This window comes from Cyanistes caeruleus, chromosome 2, assembly GCF_971803275.1.
Source record: "Cyanistes caeruleus chromosome 2, bCyaCae1.hap1.1, whole genome shotgun sequence".
NCBI lineage: Eukaryota > Metazoa > Chordata > Aves > Passeriformes > Paridae > Cyanistes > Cyanistes caeruleus.
In genome coordinates, this window is record NC_141702.1 from 24,745,772 (window position 1) to 24,772,802 (window position 27,031).

The following is a 27,031-nucleotide window of genomic DNA, read 5'->3' on the forward strand; positions in this document are numbered from 1 at the left end:
AGTCAAACATCCTTTTGGTAAATCTCTTTCTATTTGTGGTTAAGTAACCATAAACATGTTGTGAAGCATAGAACAGAACAGCAATGTGCAAACAAAAGCAATTGAAATTATAAATATTTATGTCTGCTACAATCTAACCGAGTGTCTTCTTCATTCATACTCTCTATGTTTGGTTTCTAAGTATAGCAATTAGGTGGGGGAAGTTTCTCTTTGGTCTTCAGAGTCACTGGAAATTCCAGCAGATATTTACCTAAGTCATAAAATATTAAGAAGAAAATTGCAAGATTAAAAGATGTTGTTCTTTAAAGATTAATCAGCACATGTGACACTATGATTACTGGAAGTATAAACATCTACTTTCCTGGCACTAACAGGTCAGTTATACAACCCAATATACAACATATACCAGTCCAAACATTCTGTTCAAGCCTTTACTCTTTCAGAAAAGCCTTTCTTAGCACACTATCTTGGGTTGCAATGCAAGATGTAACCAAAAGCATGTATTCTATTACCAGCTGTTAAAACCAAGTTGGGGCAGTGTTCTCTATCTCCTCCAGGACCCATCCGCCCTCAAGGGGGATCTCTTCTGCTAATGGGCCACTGAGTCTCACTGCATGACTGATAAAATTCCATCATCCCATCGTGAGATGCTCCACCCAGGGGGAGGAGCCAAGCTTTCCTACCTGGATATAATCTGAGATTTGGAACACCACAGTCAGCCTTCCTCCACTGGATTCCCAGAGGAAGACCAGACCCATCTGCTCCACCACTGGACCTTCAGAGGAAAACAACACCGTTCTACAGGATCATTGCTTCAATAGAACCACATCTGTCACTCCAGAACTGCAGCCACCATTTAATCAAACTGCTACCAACACCCTGACCAACAGGGAGTCAGGTTGTAAGGTTGTATTCCGACTCTGTCAGTGGTAATTTTTTTGTACTACTGCACTTTTATTTTAATTTTCCTAGTACAGAACTGTTATTCCTATTCCCATATTTTTGCCTGAGAACTCCTTGATTTCAAAATTATAATAATTTGGAGGGGGGGAAGGTTTACATTTTTCCATTTTAAGGGAGGTTCCTGCCCTCCTTAGCAGACACCTGTCTTTTCAAACCAACACACACACACATTCAGGAATGATCAAAATATTACTAGTGACACCAGGTGGATCAAAAAGAATGCAAATGAGTCCTTCTTTAAATATCACATGTCAAAGGAAGTGAGTGTTGAGCACTTCAGGTATACTTATTTTATTCCACTGTACCATTTAACTTTCAAGATATTTACCAGTTATTTTCAGAAGGTTGAACTAACTAGTTACAAGTACACACACATTATATTGCTTTAATTCTTCAGGCCAATTCAACAACCCCACTTTTAACATATTTGAGAATAAAGACACTTCTGATAAAAAACACAAGATCAATTTACAGTTGTGTGGATTTGTCCATTCAACTTCTCAAAAATCTACATTTGATCAAGTCCACTGATTTTTTAGAATTTTTTTTTTTCAGTCCAAGAATTAGTATGTTAAGTGATATACTTAAAATGTATCAGTACATCATTTGCCCAAAGTAACAAAAACAGCTCATCAGAAATGTTTTTGAATAATAATCAGTTGTAGTAAACTGATGTTTTCCCACTTAAAAACACATTGCCATATTGCATAGCTATAATGTTAAAATGCCAAAAAAACAATTTCTACAGAAAAACACACTGCAATATTATTACCAAGAAAACATACTTTCTGGTACTGAGAAAAAAGGTAGTGATGTTTGTAAGCACATGCATACTGCAGTCTCTGCAATGCACAAGCATTTAAACAGGCAAACATTTATATGTATTTTTCAGGAATATTTCCATGAGAGAGTATATTGGATGTGTAATGAATACATCCTTACCACCAAACTGATTCACTCTTAGTTTCAAACCAGATCCCTAGACTCCCTCTAAGCCAAGCTGAAAACATGACAGCTAAAGGTTCAAGCTACATATTGTCATTCCCTCAGGGGGAAAAACACAGGTGGAACAACATGTGTCTTGCTCGAGACGGGATAAGTTTGTGCCAAAGCACTTCATCTTGCAATTAAAGCTCACTTTCTAGTACAGATAACCAAGATGAATAATACTGAGCTCAAAGTCTCTATACGAAAATCTCAAAAAATACCCCAAATTATTTTAATGCATAGAAGAATTCAGACTCTTCAGAAGAGCCTCTGGTTTTGTGTATAAACAGGTCTATCTCATTGGAATCAGTCATGGAATACAAATAAATCATCACTACCACTAATTTTGTTCTTAGAAGTCAGTTATTGCACTCTTTAACAAAGCTGCATCTTCAAGTATTCAATGAAGGACAATTCTTTCAGAATCATATTGTTTTAATATTCTTTTTCAGTTAAAAAAATATTAACAAGTTATTAAAAGAGATTTTAACAAATTATAAACACCTGTTTATTAGAACACAGCTTGCCAAGCCTGTAGAAATATTTTAAATTGTTAAAACACATTTGATAGAGGTATTCCTATCTTTGTGTTCACAAAACAGTTCACAATAGGGGAGAAATGCTGGCATCTAACTTGTATCAGCAAAGCAATTAGTGAAAAAAGTGCCAGGGTAGCCATAAAAAGGTCACTACAGCATACAAGCAGAAAACAGTACTTTGAGTACCATTTACAACTATTTATAGCATATGCCATTCATGTCCACAATGGGTTTACAGGTCCTTTTATAGTTCCCTACAACTTTTAAGAATTTCCCTTTGTTAACATCGTCTTTATAAAACAGTCTTAAAGATATGTTATCAGGGCATGCCACCTCTTCTCTACATGATTTTCCAAAATCATAAAATTTAAAATGGCATTACCTGAAAAAAATAATAAAAAATACTTTCCCAAGTCTCTGTAGGCAAAACAGAGACAAAAAAAGATATTATAATTATAGAAAATCATTATATTAATGTAATTCCACTGTGGGAGGAAATAAATTTTAAAATTAGAAATCATGATGAACAGGCAGAAAGTGTGAATTAGTTGGGAGAGAACTGTTAGCTTTACAACTTAGAAAAGCAGGCATTATTTTCCAAGCTGCATTAGGTTAGTGGGTCCAAGTTTATTACAGCATTTTTTGTGGCCCCAGTCCAGGCTGAATTCAATGAGAATCTTTCCATTGACTTCAATACGCTTTGGATCAGCAGCTAGACTGTAATGTCTTGTAGCATCTTTGTCAACTGGGAATAATAAAGTAATGCAGATTAGCCTGCCTGAAGTTCTAGAAGTCTTTTAATTACCTCCTTCATTACACCACTATTCTCATATCTATCTTCTTCTGTAATTATAGCATGGAATGAATTTAGTTAAAATAACTTGTCAGAATGTAGATAACCTAAGTTGAAGATAAAGTCTGCTCAAAATATATACAGCTACCTAGAAGTTATACTTGACAGAAAAACATGCATTCAGGCTAAAAAACATGTTTGAATTTACCGCACCATGTAATTACCAAATGATTGCTGAGAGTATTGTGTGGTCAAAGCTGTCATCTCCCCACTTTCTCAAGTGAGAACAAAACCAACAACATCTGTTACATAGCTTGAGCACTCAGAAAGTCATCAGCAAGATTCTACCCTGTCTACTTCAACAGTTTAGATATTAGAAGAAGGAATAAAAAAAAAAAAAACAATACCAAGAAGTGCATTCAACTAACCAAACCTATTTGTAAAGAAAAAATGATGCATGGCATATGCCCACAAAAATCATCACTATCACCTGTTTATGCATTAAAAAATCATCCCACCCAAATAACAACTTATTTTTTTATTTACAGGTAAAAATCAGAATTTTCAAAAAGATACAGGTATTCTTTTGAGACCCACAAGACATCATCTGCAGAGAAAATGCTAGTCTTTACATCTCTTATGACTGTAATGCTGACACCTTTGAAAAGCAGGCCTTGAGAGCTCAGGTCCTACTATCAAGGCATCTCAGACTAGTAGAAAAGCATGAATATCGGATCAGAAACTAAAAATTTTGACAGACTCACACCAACCACTTTGTTGAGTCTCCTGATCAATTTTCTCTTAAAAACTGTCAGGAAATAATTTCTTCTTTATAGACTAGTTACAAGGAGAGTGCTATTTTATAACAGGGCCTAATTTAAGGTGATATAAAATCTGAAGGAGTAATTAGTGCTCTATGGAATATTTCCACAAGTAATAAATTCACACGATATATGATCTTTTCAGCACTGGAAATACAACAGGATCTTTATGCTTTAATCCATGAAGAGATTAAAAGCAGAAACACAATAATCAGGCAGAAAAAAAATAAAGTAACACTTTCAGAAAGGAACTTTTTCACAACTTACTGTTCAGATATACAATAGAGGTTTTAAGTTTGCTTTTATCCTAAGTACTTCATAACTCAGTATGTAAATGCAAATACATAATACAAATGTTGAGTAAATGGCATCTTAGTACCTAAAATTGGTACTAACCAACATAACATCAGGAGCATCTATCAAGACACTGCATGACAGAGAGGAAAATAATAGTAACAAAAACCACCCAGACTTTGCATACTACTAGATTACTAAATCAGGATTGTTCCTTCCTTTTTTCCTGCTTCTATCAATCTCAGCATAGTTATTAGATGCAATTGAATTCCATTAACTTTGTATTTGCTTTCCAAACATACAGGATATCTGGCTATACCAGTTTGCTTCCAGGATTTCTGAATTATGAACACTATAACTTCTGTTGTACATTGTAGTGTATCTTGAACATACTTCAAAAAGTATTATGCTACCATTGCCTAGCATAAAACACACATTTTTATCAAAGAATGCATTGATCTAAATCTGGCATTCCTGATGCAGTTATGAAAAATCAACAGACAAACCAGGAGCATAGGTATAACAGTGGGAGTCAGGTCAGAAGCTGAAAGTCATGTTATGCTGCTATCGCTGGCACAAATGAGGCCACATCTGAGGTCTTGCAATGTGACCTAAATATTGAGACAAAACTCTACCATTTTAAGTATTTGCAGATGTATTTCTGAAAAATATGATTTCTGGAGAGTAAACATGAGCAGTTGCAAATGCTCAGACATATTACTTGTGGCAGGAGAGCATATGCTAGGCCTAGGAGAGTGCCATAAATGTCCTGCCAGCTTTACCCACAAGCACTCACTTCAGAGTTCTCATCTGCATAATTGCAAACACAAGGAGCTTCCACTGAAACCCAATTCTGAAAAATTCTACCTATGCTAAAAAGGACAGTCAGGATGAAATTAAGCTCAAATAAATCTTGATTTATTCTATAGAATAAATTTATTCTACAGAATAAATTTGGTCCCTCAAAAAAAAAAAGTATTTATCAAAACAGCCTGTCATCAGTATGATAGATGACTAGCCATTGAGCTACTTAAGTGACAGCATTGCCTGTTCTTGTCATCAGGAAAATGAGCTTGATTACTACCTTTACCAAACCCTATCTAAATTATTCTGTCCATACTGTCATGTTATTCTACAGAGTGGCTAGAACTGGGATAGTCTGGTTAACTGAAGTTCCAAATAGTATTACTGAGGAAAATCAAGCACATTTCTTGACATGATTTACATATCTTTACAACCTACTTTTTCTGTTTGTAACTTTGGGGATTAGTAAGAGTAATAATATTCCAGAAAATATTCTGTCCAAAAAATTACCACACATCTCAAAGGCTGGAGGCAACAGGAGTTCAGTTCACCTGTGCTCTCCATTCTAGACAGCTGCTCCTTAGATGTTGTCTCAAGATGCACTCATTTCACAACCATGTTGTTTTTATTTGCTAAAGCAAGAAGGATCATAAGATGACTATTTTTTAAATCATCAACTTAACAAATGAAGCCATGTCTAACACTAATGTGGCTGAATGAAAGAAATAGACTGTCTGCATGTATGTTTGTGTGGGTGGCATATCCATCCACACAACCTGCTGAGCTGTCCCAGGGCCACAGCTGCATGTGGCTAGTTAATGATATAAAGTCATCCAGATTCAACTGTATCATCCAAGGCTTGTCTTGTGCTTAGGCAGCCTATTTGGCTGTCCCAGGGATGGCAGAGTACAATCCCTCTCTTCCACACCACTGCCCTAACTATAAGGGTATCCCACCAGAGAAGTTTACACTGAATTCCACAGAAGGGGAGCCAAGAGGAGGTACTTACACATTACATTTCAAATACACATTGAGAGAACAACAGAAGCAACACAAGCAGTAAGTGTACATCACACCAAAATCCAGCTCACTTTCCAACAGGTGAAAACCAATTATCCTCTACTTGAATAGTGGAACCCATATATCTCACAGCTGAGAATAGCTTTAATTTTCCTCAATCCACACACCACAACATTTTGGCACTGAACTACTCTGCTCTTTGCTCCTCCTCCAGGCCCTAAATAGATGGGAGCACTGTGTTTGCTCATGCAGGATGGTGCAACATCAGCAATAGAGGCAGATAAGCAGGGATAACTCAGTGTCTTACATTCCCTAACGATGACCTTGAGGCAATTCCATGGTCAGCATGTGGATTTTCTATTCTTCAGAACCCCCACTGATTATAAATGAAACATACAATGCCATTCAGCTTGCTCCATTAAGATTGTTTAAATCTTTTGTAGTTGTATTTTGGAAGTCTCCCTCTATAGTATTTTACAGTGATTTTAGAAGATTTCTTAGGACTTTTAATGTCTTAAATCTACCGCTTCATTTCTCTTTAAAGCAAAATAATGGGACTTTAGTGATGAGTTTACTGTCTAAAATGTTATATTGTGAAACATTTTTATTAACTTTAAAGCAAAATATATTTCATTAGTAGATACAGTTCATACTTAACAAATGCCATCCCACTAGAAGGAGAACTGTTAAAGTATTAAATATTTCCATTTCTCTAGGTCAGAAATGCCCTTTCCCTTCCATTTCTTAGATTAATTTTTTAAAAAAATCACAATGACCAACTAACATTTCTTTTGTAAAATGAAAAGAGACAAATCAAGGCTTGGGACAATAACAGAACTAATTTTTATCCCAACACATTTGTTATGGTGTACCAACTTCCCAACTACACCAAAATCCCTTTTGTTGTATTTTGTGATATTTAACTACCATTCACTTTCAGTCTTTCTTACATATGAAGACTGCAGAAGACTGTAAAAGACTAAAACACTTCACAGTTATTTGGGGCAGAAAAAGAGGAAAAAATAAAGCCAAGGAAGGAATTATGTATGTTTCTCACTTAAGCCAGACAAGTGGGAAGACAGTCTCTTGGGCATGATTTCTCAGTGTTTTGTAGTCTACTCAAAATGTTTTAGGAGGTTTTGATGAATATATTAAAATTTTAAATTAAAAACTTTCAGAATTTTTCAGCTGGAAGTGTTACTTCCAACTTCTCATTATCAAAACTTTCTATCAGATTTCACTATCATGTAAATCAGACTGCCTCTCTTTACACTCAATAACTCAAAATTTCTGACTGCATAAAGCTATATCTCTTTATCCCACAATTCAAAACGTAATTCAGAATGTAATTCATCTGTAAGGCAGTGCTCCACCAACTGAGCACTGTTTACTGCTCTTGGCCTGCAGAAGAATTACCGATGGTTTGAAGACAGCTGGCTGCCTCTCAGCACTCAAAGCTGCTATCTTGGCTCATCTGCTTCAAGCAGTCTGCTGGCCTGGAAGAGCCAAATGAGGAAACAAGAAGGAGGACAAAGCCCAGCTATTAGATATTAAGAGGAGGTAAAATGAGCTTCCCAAATACCGGTAGAGGAACAATGTCTTTGGAAACAAGCAAAGCGAAAACAAAGCAGCATGTTCCCCAGCCAGGCAAGAACAGGGATGCAGATAATAGGGTGTAAGAAGATGCAAGGAAGTAAAAGGCCAGTAAAACTGGGCAAAGGAAAGGCAGTGGTACATAGTAAAAAAATAGACTTTAAAAGTGTTTAACAAGTATCTACAAGAAGATACACCATGTAGCAGAAATGAGAGTCAAACCCATCCAGAATCTCATTTCAAGTAATTATTAATATCTAACTATACCACAACATCAAAAGGACAGAAGTCAATAACAAGACAATTTTATACCATATACATATATATATCTCAGAATATAGAACAGTGATAAGGTGAAGAATCTTCTCTTTTGAGGCATCTTTGACTTTAAGGGCTTGTTTCTTTATTTTAATTTAATCAAATTTAAAGATGAACAGCAGAAAATAAGCAAGCACTTTTTAAAAATGTACATATCAACCAATTCAAATCTATATCAATTAAACATGAAGTACAATAGCTATAAACAAAAAAAAACCAAAAAACAAAACCAAACAAAACCAAACAAAAAAAGACAAAACCCAACAAACTAACAAACCAGTACATAAGGATATGTCAGCAACTTAATCACTTACAGGCTCTCCTCGATGTCCTTCTAGGCCTGGAGATCCAGGCTGCCCAACTTCTCCCTTTAAATAAAAAAAGTCTTAAGAAAACAAGCCTATTTTCATAATAAAAATTATTATTTTAAATAGTAAATAGTATTTTTAATCTAAGTAAAATTTCAAACCAATACACATTGAGACTTCACCAAACATCTGTCAACAGTTTAAGACACAGCAAGAAGAATCATCAATCCAATATTCCCTCATGTTGTGTCTGACAGCTATCAGTTTGCAAAGAGATGAGAGAAAATTTTCTTTTCACTCAGAACAGCTATTTCTAGTAGAAAAATATGCATAAAACAATAACAGACTGTTACTGTTTAATTGTTAGTATAAATAATAGTATGAAAAAATATTTCACAGTACTTCAGAATACTGCAGTACCACAAAGTATGCATGACATTAAATTATATCTATTATTTATATATCTAATATAATACTAAAGGATTTTGAAAATTTGAATAATTTCAGAAATAAAAGCACATTAAAAAAGGCAGAGATACAGATATAATGTAGACAGCTATAAAGACACACACGTACAAAATAATCTGGCACTAATTAACTTAAAATTATAAAAGCTGGACTTGAAGTAACAATGGGTAGCATGTGGGTTTCAAGCCATGTTTTTTCCACATTGTTTCCCAAAATGAATATTGTAAAAAACAAGGAAAGCACCAATAGAAATTTCCTTCAAAGACAGCCTGTTTGTTACTGTTCTGAATTTGATTACAGACTCAGAATGAAGCAGTGTTTTATAGCAAGCAGATGTTGAAGTCAGGCTAACAAAATGTTTGAATGAAAAATATGGTTTCTATTAACTATTATATTATAAAATTAATAAAACATAATGAGCACATCATATTTTTGGTACCACAATAATAAGGAAAATAGTCCAGAAAATGTCTTTCAGTTGAAATGTACACACATTCACACAATGTACTGAATTCTCTGTATATTGCTTACAAGCATAAAACATATGAAAGTACTCTCCAAATTCATGCTTTAGCAACACAATGCTTCACTCTAAATTACCACCAGTGACAGTTAAAATTTTATGTTAATGTTAACTGTGACTATTACCTGTCCATGTTATCAAATACTAGAAAAGAAAAAAAATCTAGTATCTTTTTTCCTACATTCTGAAGTACCAGAGAAAGAAATTCTCCTCCAACTTAGCAATGATATCTGTGTGTGAGTGTATGTGTGCATATATATATGTGTGTGTATGTATGTATGTATGTATATATGTATATATACACATATATATGTAAAATAAGAGAAGGTTAATTTGAAATAAATTCCTGGAGGGAACCAAGCTCATATCACAGATAACAGAAGTCTAGTCTGGAAAATTGTTGAAGGACTAATTCAGCTGACCAGACATCAGGAGTTGAATTCCACTGACCACACACAGACATTTGGTTGTATTTGAGACGCCCAATGATATCTTGTTTAGTCCCACTGCAGAAAAGCACTGGCTTTACATAGGACTTACATTTTTCAGTTCCCTGAGGATGTTTTGGACACTAATGAATTTCAACTGTACCAGGGGCTTTTATGTGCACAGCTAAACTGATCCCTATGAGTTTGCCTTTTCTGAGCTGAATTACTCTCCAGACTCCACTGGCCTTACCCTGGATCCACCTCATTAACAGCTGCTGCCTGGAAGATTTTAGGTCTCTCACAGGTCCTGTGTCATATGTCCCTGCTGCAGCAGATGTCACAGATATGCCAGCTGCATCCCCAACTGCACTAGACAAGCATGGTCACAAAAGAGAAGATCCAGATCTCCAACTACAGCAATATGAATTTAGACAAATGCACTCAGAAGTACATTTGCATTTTTGGACACTGAAGTAACATTGATCTTGCTCAGCCCTAGATAATTTCACTGTTATTAAAAAAAAAACAACAACAACTTAGAGGAACAAAGCTGTTGAAAAAGCTCCTTTAGATCAATTCAATTGAGCATTTACATCACATATTATTAAAATCTTTTCCCTGTGAACTTAAAATTGATACTACTGAACACCATATTTTCACAAATTAGAGCAGTGCAAACAACAACTTGGCAAGCAAAACGTCCAGTGAGCACACAGACTGCAATACATCATAGAAATACCAGATCCTGTTGCCTTTTTCACGGTAGGCACATACTTAGTTGACTTGAAAAACTGTTCTACATTAAATACAAACAGCACTGCATAGTGAAGTGAATAAAGACACATACAAAAACATTAATCCAATACTGAAGGTATTTTTCCTTAATTTTCCTGTAGCTCCCTTCAAAAGCAATTATGTCCTCTAGTGCATGCTTGTATATAAATCTCTTTAACAGAATCATAGGGTTAGAGAAACACATAGAGAAACACAGGGCTAGAGAAAAGGGTAAGGGAGATAAAGTATAAACAATCTCTAATGATCACTAACACACTCTTAATAAAAGCTTTGCCTCTCCTCACAGAACAACTGAAAGCAATGAAGTCTGCTCATTGCTGCAGTAAACTCCCACATCTCCCAGTAGCAACATTATTTTGATTTCTAGTAATACTCCACAGAATAAAATTTGCATGTTTACACCATGAGCAATGCTATTGAAGACTTCTGCCAAGATATTAATACACATTTCTACATACCTTGAAGCCAGGACTGCCCGGTAATCCATCTTTCCCATTTCTGCCAGGGTCTCCCTGTGGCAACATTTAACAGTAATCAGCAGGTAAATTAAGAAGCAAAAGCTAACGACAAATTGTCTTCAGAAAACTTACAGATCGCCCAGGCATTCCTGGAAACCCTGTATCACCCTTCTCTCCTTTTGAACCCTGAAAAAAACAGCAAGTGGAAAGTAAGTAGTGTTCAACATCTATGCTGCAAATTCAATATATTTAACCAATAATTCATGTATGTTATTTCTCATTTTGAAAAAGTACAGATCTGTTTCTTTCTTAACTCAGGTAGTTGTCAATTAATAACTACAACCCCATTACATAAACAAAAATGTGCTTCAAACTACAGAAATGCTCACAAAGACCCTCTTTCAAATTGCTTAAAACTCTAAACTACTGAACACATGAAGCAAATATAAGGCCAGGTGAAAATATAGCTGTTAACTCTGGAGAGCCAAACTATACTCTGTGCTTTATATAAAATACACATTAAAACATCTCTCTTCCCATCTGCCATCAGCCTCACTCCTTTCATGTGCTCCTCCCTCCCCTAACTCCTCCCACTCTCTCTCGTTTGGTTATATGTACATCTGTATTAAAAAACATAGACAGCTTTGCAATATAATTATTACTTATGCCTCTTATATGGTGTGTTCCATATTTACAAAAAATGCATGCATTTTGTGCTATGTGAAAATTAATTACACCAATCCATTAAGAGAATGAAAAGGTTCTCAAAATATCCAAATAAGCAGAGTGTGAGTTTGACATTACTAAAAGTAGATACTTCCAGTAAAAACGTGAACATTTTTCTGAGCTGTAAATAAAGAATTATATTTTCTGTGAAGATGCATGTTATAAAAATGTTAATTATGCTGTCTGGGGTTCTCATGCCCAGGCTCCCAGTGGGAATGCAGGGGCTCCATGAGGGGAGGCTGGGGCTGCCCCAGCCAGACACAGCCGGACACAGCCGGTTCCAGCCAGACACAGCCGGACACAGCCGGTTCCAGCCAGACACAGCCAGTTTCAGCCAGACACAGCCGTACACAGCCGGACACAGCCGGTTCCAGCCGGACACAGCCGGACACAGCCGGACACAGCCAGTTTCAGCCATACACAGCCGGTTCCAGCCAGACACAGATGCCCCCGACAGGGTGCAGCTGAGCCATGGCCAGGGCAGGAATGGGGAATGTGTTTAACAAGGGACAGAAACATGACACCAACAAAATAAGGGAAGAGGAGAAAAGCGGACACCAAGAAGAGGATGCTGGAGCAGTGATGCCCCTGTGGCCTTTGGAGGGGGCCATGGAGGAGCTGTGGTAGCCATGGTGCAGCCCATGGAGAATCCCTCAAGACCAGGTTTGCCCAGATGGCCCTGAAAGACCTGCACTGGAGCAGGGGAGGAGTGTGAGGAGGAAGAGCGGGGAGAAGCTGTTAAAGACCACCCTACCTTGCTCCCCATTTCCTATCCCATGAAGGAGGGAAGCTGAGCTTGGGAAATGGCAGGGTGGAGGAGAAAGGGGTTTTGTTGTTTGGTTTTTTTTTCTCACTGTCAAAACTTATTTTAGTTGTCAATAAATTAAATTAATTTTCCCTGGGTAGCCACTGTTTTGCCTGTGACAGTAACTGGAAGGTAATCTCTCTTATCTGGACCATCAAGCTTTTCTTTCTTATTTTCTCCCTCATAGTGTTGAGAAGGGAGATCGAGAGATGTGCTTGAGGGTTTGCACCAGGCAGCCAGTCTAAGTGACCCCATCACAGATACTAAGAGCATTTTGTTTCAATTTATGCCTATAAAGTCACTTGCCTTTTTTCCATATATTCCTGGCTCTCCTTGATCTCCTTTAGGACCTCTTTCTCCCTAGACAAAATGCACATGGAGCAAGTTAATTTTTAAAATAGAAGCAGTTACATCAAGATATATTTATATATATATAAAGTATACATGTGTAACAGACATAAAGAAGGCAAAGAACTCCCTGTGATAGAGAAAATATGCCCAGGACTTAAATGCAAATCCTGAGTTTTCCCAGCTTTCCAAGAGAAGGCCAGAATGTCCAGCACTGATGGTGAGACAAACCACAGCTCACAGGCTAAGGCTTCTACTTTCTATAGAAAGTTTTTTCTAACATATTATTTGTGATGAAGAATCCTCTAAGTAGTAGTAAAATCAAATTAATATAAAATCCCATAGAGCAAAATGAAATTAAATAACAGATGGTTTCTATTGTTTGATATCTATGTAATGAAGTCCCACGGCATGTATCTTCCCTAAATACCACCTTCATATCTATTCATTTTGAGCAATTTAGCAAATTCTCTGAAACAGTATTGTGTATAGACTTGTTTAGCCTTTAAATTAAAACTACATGGCAAGCTGAAACACAGGAATATTGAAACAAGAAATATTTAATTCCTACCTTTGGTGCTGGCATGCCATGTAATCCAGGAAAACCAGGTAGTCCACTGTCACCCTGAAACAACAAACATATTTTAAATTCTTGAGTCAAAATACTGGAAATATACTACAACACTCATATTCTCATGAACAAAAAATAGTAGAAAGATATAATTTATCACTGTATCAACTTCATAATATTGGTATGACTGATAAGAGTTTTTTCATCTTTAAACAAAATTCACTACATAAAAAAACCAACCTTACTCACTTAATTTTAAACTAAATTTACATTAATCTTTTAGTAAGTCTTATGGAGGTTCGAAAGCAGCAATTCATGACCTTATGAGATTTCCTACCAGCTTACTCTGGATAAGTGAAGTATTAAAAATAAGATATTAGGTATGTACTCTAAAAAAGAAACTAAATTTAAAAAAATACACTTATAAAACAACATTGGCAAATTGACAAATGAGTTCTCATTTCAGAGAAAAGAGAATCCACTTAGGTAAAAGCAGTTGGCAATTGAAAAGACAAGATACCAGCTCTTTTGATTGTTCTCAGAGGTGTCAGGTATCAGGAATTCCAAACTTTTGCTATTACTGCTGAAGATATTGAACTGACAATTTGTCTGCAAGTTCCCTTGAGCAATAACAACAAAATCCTAAATTAAAACTTGTCACTACTTGACTTAAAACAATAAAACCTATCCTAGTTGCTTGGTTCAATAGACTACTTCACTTGAGAAAACAGCTAATCACAAAATCATTTTTGGACAATCAGAATGTTTCCTTTCTGTTAATACCTACTTTTATATTGAACCATAGATTTCAGTTTGTTTAATATATTTCAGTCAGATAGAAGTTACAGTAAACTATGCTCAGAAAGTTATTTCATATAATATTTCAAATTCTAAGACAAGGGTTAAACTAGGACAACATGTCTCAATGCTGTTTATCAAAGCCATTCATGCCTAAGCAGATTTGGAAAGGTCTCTCATATATTTGAGGTAGGCAGGAACATGACCACAGGAATGACAGCTTGTGGGTAAATGCTATCAAAACATCTCTCAACAAATAAATATTAAAAGCAGACAATGGAATGGAGTTCAAAAATCAGCAAAGGGTATAAAGCTAACGCTTCATATATCCATTGCTTCTTAATGAAAAAGAGCGGAGCCTTGGTTTCTACTCAGAAGTGGTGGTTCAATTATTGAACTAAAACATTTGAAAATTAAAACTATTTTAAATTAGCTACTAGAGAAACTTTACAAGCAATTGAGTGAAATAAAGAGATGAAAATTTGGCCAGGATTTCCAGGAAAAAAAATTCTAATGGCAAGACCTATTTTACAATGGAAATTTTCTCTGAAACAGTGGTGGAAGCCCTATTTCTTGGCACATTTTAAACAAGGCTAGACTGAGTAACAGGAAACATTCTGTCTGTCACAACCCTGCACTGCAAGGCAATCAGTTTTTCATCAGCAGCACCGTAATTTCTACATATAGCCCAATACTGATTGATTGGTTAGATTAACTTCTAAAATCAGTTTGATTGAGATGAATAAAGTACAGAACACATAAGAAATTTTTCAGTTCTAACCATGAATTTGAGAATTCTGCTGAACAGTGATGAATTTAAGGACTTGCTTATTGGGAACTTTAGAAAGAAAAATTCTAAGATTAATTGGGAAAACAAGTGCTTGTTTCACAGAAAGAGCTTTGAAGTTGTAATGAATCAAAACCAAAATAATTGTACATCAAAATCAGCTTAGAACTTTTCTAAACATAGGGCAGAAATGTGAGAGAAGGCCATAGCCAAGGGCAGTTTATTTACTGCATATAAAGAAGATCCAGAGTCAAGTTTATCCTGATTACCAGAAGACAATTACATATAAGCTTCTACATCTGTCTATACCTCCAAGCTACTGGCTACACCTCAGCTAGAATTTCCCACAAAAATTTTGGGTTCAATTAGTCAGTGTTTTCTGATAAAAATTGTCATCCAGGAATTCCTACCTAAGTTATTCGGACACACACTTAAAAAGAGTGAAGAGTTAAAAAGAAACCATTCTGACAGATGTCTGTATTGTGCTTCCAGGTACCCATATTTGCATACACTTTCTAAGTATATGTTATTCAGTAAAATAAAGTTGTTACTGGCAGTGCTAAAGCCTATATAAACTTTATTAAATAAAGAAAGACAGAGTCGGAATTTAAATTTGTTGGGAATTTAGTCCGTCCTTATTACCCTTTTACTGAACAATTCTCACAGAACACTCATGTGAAAATACTATTTTGTATAAATGTATATTCTGTATACCTGTAAAACCAAAAATTATAAAAGGTAAGAGTAAAACCTTACTATCTATTATTCTTGTTTGGGTTCTTTTACCTTTGCCCCATCTTTTCCTGGTTCTCCCTTGATACCTGGCAAGCCACGAGGTCCCTAGATTGAGAAAGAAATGAACACAAGTTGAAATACTAATACTAATACAATCTGATCCAGAATTAGACACAGAAACGTGACACAACATGGGCCAGAGAACAATGTGTCAGCTGCCTGATTCCAACATTTTGATGACTGGACACAAAAGCAGAACTAAGTGTAATCTGTACCCAGCATGGATGAACACAGCACACTATCATAATCCATGACTGAGGAACACTGAAACAATCTTTTGCTCTAACCAAGGACCGCCCAAGGTAAAAAAAGAATGTCACACAACCATACTAGCCTGTTCAAAATCACAGCCTGTCAACACGTGAGCCCAGAGATGTCCCCTTCAATAGCCCATCAGACAGCGTCCACAAATGCCATTTTGCAGGCTTGCTCTTGGACCCAGCAGGCTCTCAGATATTTAATTCCACAAATGAGTAAATCCTTGACTGTCATTCAGACTGGATCATACCAAAAGTAAAATACAGCACAGGTTTCCAACAACTGTCTCAGTAAGGACTACTAAATTAATACAACAAAGAAAAAGAATTCTCCTCCATCAATCTGGGCTTTATGTGAAATCTTGTTTTGGATGTGTGAATTGTGGGCAATCCATCACCATGACAAGAGTTCAGATCACTGCTAGTGGTACATAGAAAAATTGAAAAAACTACTGTTTGGCTCCTGGATTGGGATAAAAATGTCTAAGCTGCAGCTGAATCCACTTCTAGAGGCCTTACCTAGCATGGTTTAGATTTGTAGTCTAATTGTCAGCCTACCTACAAACCCCAAAGCCATGTGAATTTCAAAGCAATTCACCCAAGGATGGCCTCTGATTTCATGACACCCCTTGAGCCCTCTTCATTCCCCACACCTCAACTCTCAATGACAAAGAGAGAGACTTGGCAGGATTTGTGTCAGATATTCAAATTCTAGCAATGAAACAGAAACTCACTTGAATCCCTGGATTTCCTGGGATACCTGGAGTTCCTGCTGATCCCTGGTATCCCTAAAGAAAAGAACCAGGACTTGTGACTTTTCAGAAACAACATACACAAATTTCCAAATATCTATTTAAAAAAAAAAATCCTCCTGCTTACTAGAGAACTTTTGTCACAACCCTATAATTTTAGGTCACAGATTTTATCAACTTTAGCTATCACAATCATACATTTTGGATTTAGATATCAACTTTCAAAGCTTTCATATCTGCAGCTGAAGTTCTCAGCCTCCAGACTTTAGCTAAAACCAGTTATTTTAGAATTGTTACACAAAAGCATAACAAGCATATTGTTTTATTTTCCACTGGAAAAAAAAAATAATCCACATATGTAGACACATTTTTTCTCTCTCTCTCTCTCTCTTAAGAAAAATATCTGAAATACGCCAAGACTTTTAAAGGCTTCTATCCAGTTACAGAAATAAGCTTTAACAAACAAGGTATGTTGTAATACATTATGCAGCTAGTTCTATAATATTTCTACAAAACAAAAATTCCATTCTTGATACTAAGCACTTAGTTATGAACTTGAATGTATGTAACAGTCTATACAAATAAAAAAAAATAATTTGAATGATCAGGACTACAGAAAGAAATACTAAATAATTCATGAGTTAGAAAGAGAATCTCAGGAATGCTTTACTAGAAATCAACACTGGCAGAACAAGAGAACCTTTACAGAAACCAAAATATATATCTATGTTTAGGTAGATTTGATTCAATTAGTACAACAAAGACAGAGAGTTTTCATGCAAAATTTGTATGGGCTTTAAAGAATCGCTTAAGAGAGGCAAGTTACTTAAAAATAAGAATTTTACATAGCTCATTTAAAAGAATGTCCTTGCAGTGGACAAAATGAGATACCAAGAGGATTTTTATGAGAAAACATATGAAACAGGAAGAGAAATTGTTCTATAATACTCTGAGGCTATTTGGTTCAGACATTTCATAGGCAGACAAAACTAAATTTGATAAATCCCATTAAATGTGCTATCCAATTTCAAATACCCAAAATCTGATCTTGATTTGAACTGAAAGAAGTAATAATTCTATTTCCAAATGGGTTTCAAGGTGATTTCCACACTTGTAAAAAGGAGTACAAGGGAGACAATCTCTTTGTCTGATTTCTTCTTTAAATCAGTCAGAGCTTCCTAGGAATAATAAACTAAGCTAAAATTATTTGCTGGGTTCAAGAGAGTCCTTGCTGTGCCCTCTTCCCAAAAGACATTTGAGCAGTTGCCCGATGAGCCAGCTGGTAATGTTTAATATAGAAGTAAACAGAATTCTAGGTCTCTGTCATACATGGATCCTTTATCAAGCATTTTACTTTTAGTGCTCAAGGCAATTCTAGCAAAATCAGCTTTAACTGTAAATGGTATAGTATCCCCAGAGTGGTTACAGGCATTCTGGGTAGCTGAAACAATTCACCAAATCAAAAAATGCCTCTGAAAGTTTAACCATCTTTTTCTTCTCAAAAAAAAAAAAAAAATTGCTATGATTTTTCTGGAGGATATAATTCTATACAAATAAAACTTTATTTCATAATTTAGATCTCTGTAATGCAATTTCCCTTCTCCCTCTAACTGAGCAGGGGAAGAAGTAGAAGAGGACAATTTCCTGGCTGAACTGAATTTCAAAATCACAGGATGAATGGAGGAGAGCAGAACAGTTTCCAGCTTACAAAACTGAATATTTAACTCAGAGCTAAATATTGTAATGTGATTTCAATACAAATCAAACACATTGTCAATATGCTCTTTTAATGGAAAGCTGGAAGGGAGAAGATTCAAAAGGAAATTCACAGAAAGTCACAGAAGTTAGAATCACTATCTGGTACAAATAACATAGCAATTATTTGGGCAAGTTAAAAAACACCTTCTGTAAAACCACCAAGTTTCATAAAAAATACTCATATATTTGTATCACTACTCCTTTTGCAGTATGGATCATCAATCTACATGGTAATGCCAACAAATTTTTTTCACTAAAGTCAGCTCAAATCCTTTTTCCCTAATCACAAAGCCTTCGGTAGGAGTACTTGTGTGACATATGTACGTAACTGCAAGAATAGCAGTGCCATAGCTGCCATTTTATGTAAAGGGGACAGAAGTGAAAATTCCCTTTTCAACTGATGAGTTCAGGACTGAAGGTTCTCTTTCAAATAGGGTGAACACACTAAATTTGCCACCAAAAGTATTGTTTATCTGAGCTTAATCTTCTCTCATGAACTCTTCAGAAGACACACAAATAGTATGAGAAGTACTAGAGTTAACACTGAGTTTGATACTCAGTTTAGAATCCAGTTGCCTAAATATAGGCAGCTCCTGCCATTGAGACTCCTAAGACACAGTGTTAGAAGACAGTGGAACAAAATATTTGGGAGGCATTAATTGTCTTGCAGCATGGGAAAGACAAAATACCTTTACAGCATAAAAAAATCCCATACTTTTTGTGGTATGTTAGTTAAATACCTGTTGACTATTATGAGAATCCAGACACCCTGTGTCTCTGTACCCATTTAAATACTAAATGTATGTGTCTTAAAGTGAATCCCACCTACATATAACGCTTCATCAATGTTGTCAGTCAGCACTATTTTAAAGAAAATGGCAATTCTAATAAAAAAGATTGAACACATTTCTTAGGTCAAAGAACTTACATAAAAGCCACCAACAGTTAGCAACACTGTCATCATCCTTATTAGAAAAAGAAACTTAGTTTGCCTATAAGGGAAAAACTTGAGCAAGGACATATAATGAGTATTAGTTCCAAAGAACACTGGGTGCAGTAGCAGAGGAAGCCTCAGAAGTGTATCTTCAATGCACTTGCATGTCTAAAGGACAAAAGTTCAGACAGCTTTCAGAAGCATATCCCATCTGATAGGGACATAACAAAGATAAAAAGAGAGGATGTATGGATAAGTTAATGAGACTCCTGTAATGGAAAGCTTTTGGAGTCAATGAACAACATCAACAACAAAGGTATGAACACAAGACTGCTTGGGAAAGACAAAGGGAGAAGTAAGCAAGCTCAAGTTGGCTAGGAAGGAACCAGAAATGAACAGTAATGGCCTAAAGATATTCAAGGACTGTAAATACTAACTAAAAAGAACTATTTAGGGTGATGTAACTGAGCATAATGGAATTCAACTGCAAAAGGAAAAATTAACTTGGTGTTAGGAAAACACTCTGAAAGGTCTTCAGACCTCTTGTGGTAGTTTCTTGCAGAAAATTTTTAAAGCACATCTATCTAAAGTATTACAAGACAAGGCTTCAAACTCTTTTCATGAAATACATTACATCTTAAAGAACAGAAATTGTTGTAATTATGCAGACACCTATCCATGTTTATTATTTCTGTATTTCATTACACTTTTCTCCATTAGCTACTCCATCATCTGCCAAGGCTTTCATAATTCAGAGCCCTTAGCAGTATATTTTACCTAAACACAATGTTCTCAAATAGCACAGAGGAAAAAACCAACAAGATCATTAAATAAAATATTGTAAATCCAGCTTTAAAAGTTCCCAAGCTTCAGGCTATTGGGAGATAGGATGATGTACCAAGGGAGTCCAACTTCCTGCTAACTGTTTAGATGTTCATCCTTATCATATCCTCTGCCTTTGGCAGCTGCTGCAGGTAGTGATGTGGTGTTTTGTCTGAACTCTACAGCTGTCTCTGCAGCACAAGCCAGCACCAGGCATCACTCTGATTCCAGACTTGTGGGTGTCAGGGAAGGCATTACATGACTGTATCAGAACAGAGCAGAAAGATTTCCTCTAACAATAAAAAGGCCACAGTATTACTGAAGAACACGTATTTTCCTGGAATTGAGAGCAGCACTTCACAGCTGAATTATCAGTTCTGTCTACGAAAATTTTCTGAGAAAAGTAGCTGCAGAGTTTATAACAACTTAAATCCCAGTCAAGACATCCAGTAGCACAGGGAATTCTATGTATATGTGAAACTATTACCCATTTTTCTTCCAAAAGTATTGCTGAAATAGCTCATCATTGCTATTATAGTAAGTACATCATAAAAGATTTGGCCTCCAGTTGGTCACCAAATATTAATCTAGGTAATACAGCTGTAATAATGTTCCATAATCTTTTAAAACATATATTGGAATGATCAGAAATTACTTATTATGCGAGGCTTTTGATACCTTATGAACTCCTTATCTGCTTGTATCAATAAAGTTAGTCTCACAATATTTTTTTTTGTAAAATGCTTATTTTTTCTCATTTCTTATTTTATTTTCTTGTACATACTGTAAAGGCAAGGCAAATTGTTCCAAACTTTCATGAGTGAAACTAGATGGAATACTTGAAAATTGTCCAGATTAGCCAGCTGCATGGTTCATAGTTCAAAATTGACAAATGGGTGGATTTTTTAAATTTCTGTCAACAGATTGATAACCTATCACCTCAATTAACCACAAGTGATCACTGCATATATTCTGATAATTTACTTTTTCCTTTAAATTGAGTTTTTCCCCACTACATACAAAGCATCCTTTGGAATAAAAAAATGGTTTTGTGACCACACAGTTAGGCTGCTGAGTGCTTCCAGGACCAGCAATCACTCCAACTGCTTCTTTCTGATTAATAATGTTCATGAAAATGAATTCCATTTGAGACTCAAATATTGTTTTTTATCCTTGCACTTATTTATCAGTGCTTTTCTCTTGATGAGACAGTTTAATAATTTCAGGTTCTAAATTATTTTTTATTATTGAAAAAATTTATTTTCATTATTTATGCTTCTCCCTTTCACACTTTTTTACAGTTCCTTTAATTGATCTTTTCCGTATGTATCAGAACATAAACAGAAGTGGCAATTAAAGGAAAAAACAAAGCTACTCTAATCAAAACTAATAAAAAAAATAAATATTTAAGAAATTATGAAAATAAGTCATGTTTATGTTCAGTTCCCCAAATATTGGACAATTTTACTGGATAACATGAGGTAAACAATTATGTTCTGGTAAGACTGACAGTATTAATAGGAATTGTTTTCAATTTTTCTGGACTAAAACTAACATCAAGTATTAGAACAATCTACCCAGCCCACAAACAAACTAAATTTTATTATATGTTTTACTCTAAAATCAGTTTCATATAGTAATACAAATGCATGCCTAAAACCTTTCTCAGAGGAAGAAACATTTTGTTGACCAGTTACACTCTTCCAAGAAAATTAATAACAGATAGCCAAACTGGAAAGACTTTAGAGAAGAACATAAAAATGTGCTTGGGAACAGAAAAGACTGACTTTTCAGGAAAAGCTTTTCATGCAAAAGCCATTTGATTAAACAAGACTGACTACACAACTACCTGTAAGCCTATGGTGCTGTCTGAATTAAAAGTTTGTTTCTCAGAGCTCCCCAGGACATGAAACTAAAAAGATTCAGATGAGTGAAGTTTCCTCAAACAAAAAAATCACTGACAGTACAAAAAATGTGTTAGTCATATTAGCCAACACACAAGTAAAATAGAAAGAAGAAGACAGAGAGAGGAATCTGTTTTCCTGTACAGTGGATCTAAAGGGTCTCTCACCATTCACAGCTAAAAGGTTGCCTGGAATGCACCCAAGGACTGTAAGGAAAAATAATGTCCTGGCAAAAGGTGCAGATGATCTAATTGTTTTGCAATTATGTCTTCACAAAGAACAAGTGCAAAAACTACAACTGATATTTCAGAAACATTCCTCGGTTAATAAAGCTATAGGATTTAGCTGCAAGCACTTCAAGTAAGTTCTTCAGCAAAGTGATACAATTTATCCTGTAGTGGAGCTTTTTGATTTTCATTCTGAAATACTCTGGTAATCTTTTTTATGTTTAGAGAATGCCCATCTATGCACATTATGACTCATCTGCAGAAAAAAATAAGCCATTACTGCCAGATTACAAAGTTATAGTAGGTCTACAGTATCAATCTATTTCTCCTTCATTATTCCTGCTGTTACAAATGCCAGTGTTTATGGGAAGATAGATAGCCTTGAAGTGGAAACCTGTTCATTAAAGTATGAAAGAATCATAATTTCTATAACAGTACTCTTGTAGCTGACCAGATGCTTAAGAAATGAAGTCTTAATCTATTTGTTTAAAGAGAGAAGAAAAACTGCCATTTCCCTTGCCATTTCCAATATCCAATCAATTCTGCCTTCATTAAAGCTTACATGATATCGCTTTACTTTGAAAAGTATCAGACTTAGCTGAAGTAAAGGCAGCTCTGCTATGCTTATCAATATTTCAAATCTGTTTCCAGAAATCAGCATAGTCAGACTGTGATGGACACCTCCCACGCAAGCCCGTGTTCAGTTTGTATACCAGTCTTTTATAGGAGATCAGAACTGCTCTTCATAAGCTTAAGAACCACCAATTATCAATTGAAAAGTTATTCTGATTAAATACACTTCCCTGTCTTAGAATACTTTAAAACCTGTATTTTCAGGATTGTGGAAAATCAAAATGCAGTATTTTAAAGCACTGATAGTTTCAATAGAGATTGTCTTCTCTAGCTCTTGTTCAAAAAGCCCCTAAATTTAATAGCTACCAAAAGCTGTTTAAGAGCAAAAGCATAAAAACATTTTATATCACATTTGCTTGTGGACTGATGAAAATTCATGTACACGCTGCTCATCTGGACCATGAGGGTTAACCATGCTCCTAGAAGTCCTATATTTTAAAACAGGGAAATCTTCAATTTTTAGAAACTATTACATTTTTTGTTTTCAGCATCTATTTTCTTCCTGTTAAACTAACTCTGTTTACAAATGGAATCGCCAGATATATGAACCAGTTTGGAACTAAAAAATATTTATATTTTTAACATTTTACATATATACCTACATATTTTGGCAGACTACTTGTAGGTAGCTTACAGAGATAAATTATATGAACCAAGGAGAAAGCCCTAAAAAAAATGGATAGGATTTCAAGCGATCCAAAGTGCTTTCTAGTGAATAAATTCTTAAGGAGTAAAGACTGAAGGTAGCAACATAACTGCTGAAAAGTAATGCAAAGACCAACAGGAGCATTCATAACCTGTTCTCTGCTTTAGAACAGTATACCCAACTCTAATATTTACAGTATTTTACCTTGAAACAAAAGTTATGTGATTGACATATTCATACAACAGTTACATAGAGATAGTGCTTAAATGACATTCACCGTTTCAAATGTAGACAAAATCATCTAAATTTCAAAAATCTGGTATCAGTGTTCCATGTTTTTTCTCCTGTTAGTTTTACATTTACAATATATGACTAAGGTTTAGTACTCACAGGCTTACCATCTGGACCAGGCAGACCAGGATAACCATGATTCCCAGGCTGTCCAGGGTCACCCTGTGGAGAAGCAACACATGAACACACAAAACACATAAGCATTTTAAAACTGTTAAGATTATTTTATCTGAGAGATAGATAGATAGATAGATAGATAGATAGATAGATAGATAGATTTATTATATTTACCTACAAATCCAGAGACCTACTATTGAGGAGCAATTCCTACAGTGAAAAAGAACTGATTTTGGCAGGGGGGGAAATTCTCCCCAACTTCTTGGGCAGTACTTGGACAAGTGAGTCCACACTTGGTTACAGAACAAGTTTGACCCATCAACTTAAAAGCTTTCTAGTCCTTTAACACTTTAATGAACAGAAATAGAAACACTTTTTATCAAATAATCTTTACTAAAACTTCATTAATGAAGCAGCTCTTTTCTGAAGAAATCTTAGCTGAACCTAATTCTGAAGATAAAAGCAATAAAGGAAAGAGCCAGGATTAAAACATGCAAAATAATTAACTCCTCTCCACACATCAATTGCTGTCGAAAAAATATACTTTTTACATTTCTTCTTAAAGGTCCTTTGCAATTATTTGATAATCACTGTTACAATCAGATTAAAGTAAAAGAAATGCTTGCCACGGCTTCATGTTCATGGCGAGAAAGCGGGAACTTAACATCCTACTCAGTAAACCCTCCTAGAGTATTGACTGTCTCTATTTTACTAACAGCTTTGATTTGAACCCAGCAAATTCCAGTAAGACTTGACCTCTAAATCATTTTACTTCTGCAGGGGTGTTAAGCAGGTACTTATTTCTTCAGCCTGAACCATCAACAGACCTGTGGGGCAGTTACAACTGCAGAATTGTTATAAATAGGGAAATAAACATTAGAAGGGAAACAGGAAACTAGCTTTTAATGTGACTGTGAAAAAACATTGTTTCACATATAAACCTCAGAAGTGCAATGCTGAACTAAGTGGATAGAATAGAATAATGTGAATAGAATAATATAGTTTTTGAAAAGCGTAACAGTTATCATTTGCTAAATTAGTAGTAAGTTACCCAGGATAACTGTTCAAATTAAGAAGTCCAGGTTTGGGATTTGAGCAAAAAATAAATTTGTTTTCAAATATACAATTTAACTGTGAAATTTTGTGCTTTTAACTTGAAAAGCTCAAAATATCAGTTACTTGTATTTTGAAACCTCTTTGATTTAATTCTATTTCTTCTACTCCATTAATATCACAAACACAAAAATTAAGTTTAAATTCATATGGTTCTAGAGTCCAGTATTCAAAAGTTCATAAATACTATAAGATATAGTATTTTAGATAACCTATTCAACCATAAATTTGCTTCCTTTTCACTTTCTGCAGCCTTTTGTGTTAGGCACCATCCTGTCACCTGTACTACTCAATTAATCCCAAAGAAAAATTACAGTGTATTGTAGCTGAAAAATTGCACATAAGGCAATAGGTATATGTCATCTGAGTTCTGGAATTTCATAATCCTTTCTTCCTTTAGAAGAAGCTGTTTTCAGTTCTTTTAAAATTATAAATACTTCATTCTCTCTCCCTCCTTTTTTCTCTAATATGGTAAAAAGAGAATAAAAAAAGGTCAAAGACCACAGAAATTCAATTTACATGGAACAATAACAATAATCTTTCTGTGGCAGACTTCAATTCCCTGATCAGAAACTTTTTCCACTGTATCAAGAAGCCCTTTGATTTGAGGTAGCTACAGCATGCTGCAACCTCTTTTATGATGACAACAGAGGTTTTTATTCATTTGCTTAATGCAAGAAAAGTGATTTGGGGTTTTCTTGTCTGCACTTATAAAAAATTCTGTAAACACTGCTTAGCACAGTTATTGAGAAAGGTACTAATACAAATACTGGGGATTTGAGTTTCCCATATAAGACTTCTGCAACTCAAGTCTAATTCTCAGTTTAGTTCTACATCAACACAGAAAGGAGGTCATCAGCATAGCTAATGTGCAACTCTCCCAGTAAGCATCTAGTCCATTCTTTTACAAAGAAGGAAGAAACCCTACTCTTCATTAAAAGACTTTTGTTAGAAAATCATTTCATCCTCAAACAGTTAACAGTGCAACATCATTTGCTGAAGAGTAGCAGGGAAACACAGGTCATATACACTCAACAAGACAGAACAGAGACTTACTTTGGGGCCTGGAGGTCCTTGCTTTCCTGGTGGGCATATGCAGGGGGCAGGTGTTGAGCCTACGTCACTGGGACCATTCATGCACTACCAAGAGTGAAAGCAGCCATCAGCACACATGCCAAAGGCAGCGAACAAACATCGGAACACTACGTGATGCTGACTTTCCTTAGGCTGCCTTTCACTTAGGTCTTGGCATTCACTCCCTTGTTCAGCTGGAACTTCTGCTCATCTGAATATTGCCCTCCAACTACTTTCCATGCACAAAATCATTTTATCCAGAATAAAAATTTTAAAAAGTAAGTACTGATATTGGGCTGATACCTGTAACTTTGTTTTTTCACAAATATTTGGCCAAATAGTTTGATAATTTTAAATCTTGCAACATGAAAGTTGCTTCTCCTAGCTAATCTATTTTCAGAATTTAAAGTGTGATCAATTCTCAAATATAGCAATTTAATCAAAAAATATGTAGAATGATGCAGTACATAATATGTATAGTCTAACAATCCCAACCATTGGCATGCTATCATGTGTAGTGAAAAGAAGATAAACCCCAAGTCTCCTACCTCCTAGGCATGT

General features: G+C 35.4%; 1 protein-coding gene and 1 long non-coding RNA gene across 3 annotated transcripts in view; one reads left to right on the forward strand and one right to left on the reverse strand.

Annotated features, from left to right (window-relative positions):
* Positions 1-3,268, forward strand: part of LOC111925865 (uncharacterized) — a 49,564-nt gene extending 46,296 nt beyond the window's left edge. The window contains exon 7 of one of the 2 annotated variants that reach the window (XR_015282846.1): positions 558-3,268. This is a non-coding gene — a long non-coding RNA (uncharacterized LOC111925865). The remainder of the gene's footprint in view (positions 1-557) is intronic. The other variant, XR_015282848.1, reaches the window with a different exon arrangement.
* COL21A1 (collagen type XXI alpha 1 chain) overlaps positions 1-27,031 on the reverse strand; it is a 125,411-nt gene that overhangs the window by 27,192 nt on the left and 71,188 nt on the right. The window contains exons 9-17 of the mRNA XM_023922468.2: positions 26,453-26,536; positions 24,266-24,328; positions 16,934-16,987; positions 15,934-15,987; positions 13,563-13,616; positions 12,950-13,003; positions 11,245-11,298; positions 11,113-11,166; positions 8,447-8,500 (exon numbers count right to left, since the gene is read on the reverse strand). Of these exons, the coding sequence (XP_023778236.2) occupies positions 8,447-8,500; positions 11,113-11,166; positions 11,245-11,298; positions 12,950-13,003; positions 13,563-13,616; positions 15,934-15,987; positions 16,934-16,987; positions 24,266-24,328; positions 26,453-26,536 (525 nt within the window). The remainder of the gene's footprint in view (positions 1-8,446; positions 8,501-11,112; positions 11,167-11,244; positions 11,299-12,949; positions 13,004-13,562; positions 13,617-15,933; positions 15,988-16,933; positions 16,988-24,265; positions 24,329-26,452; positions 26,537-27,031) is intronic.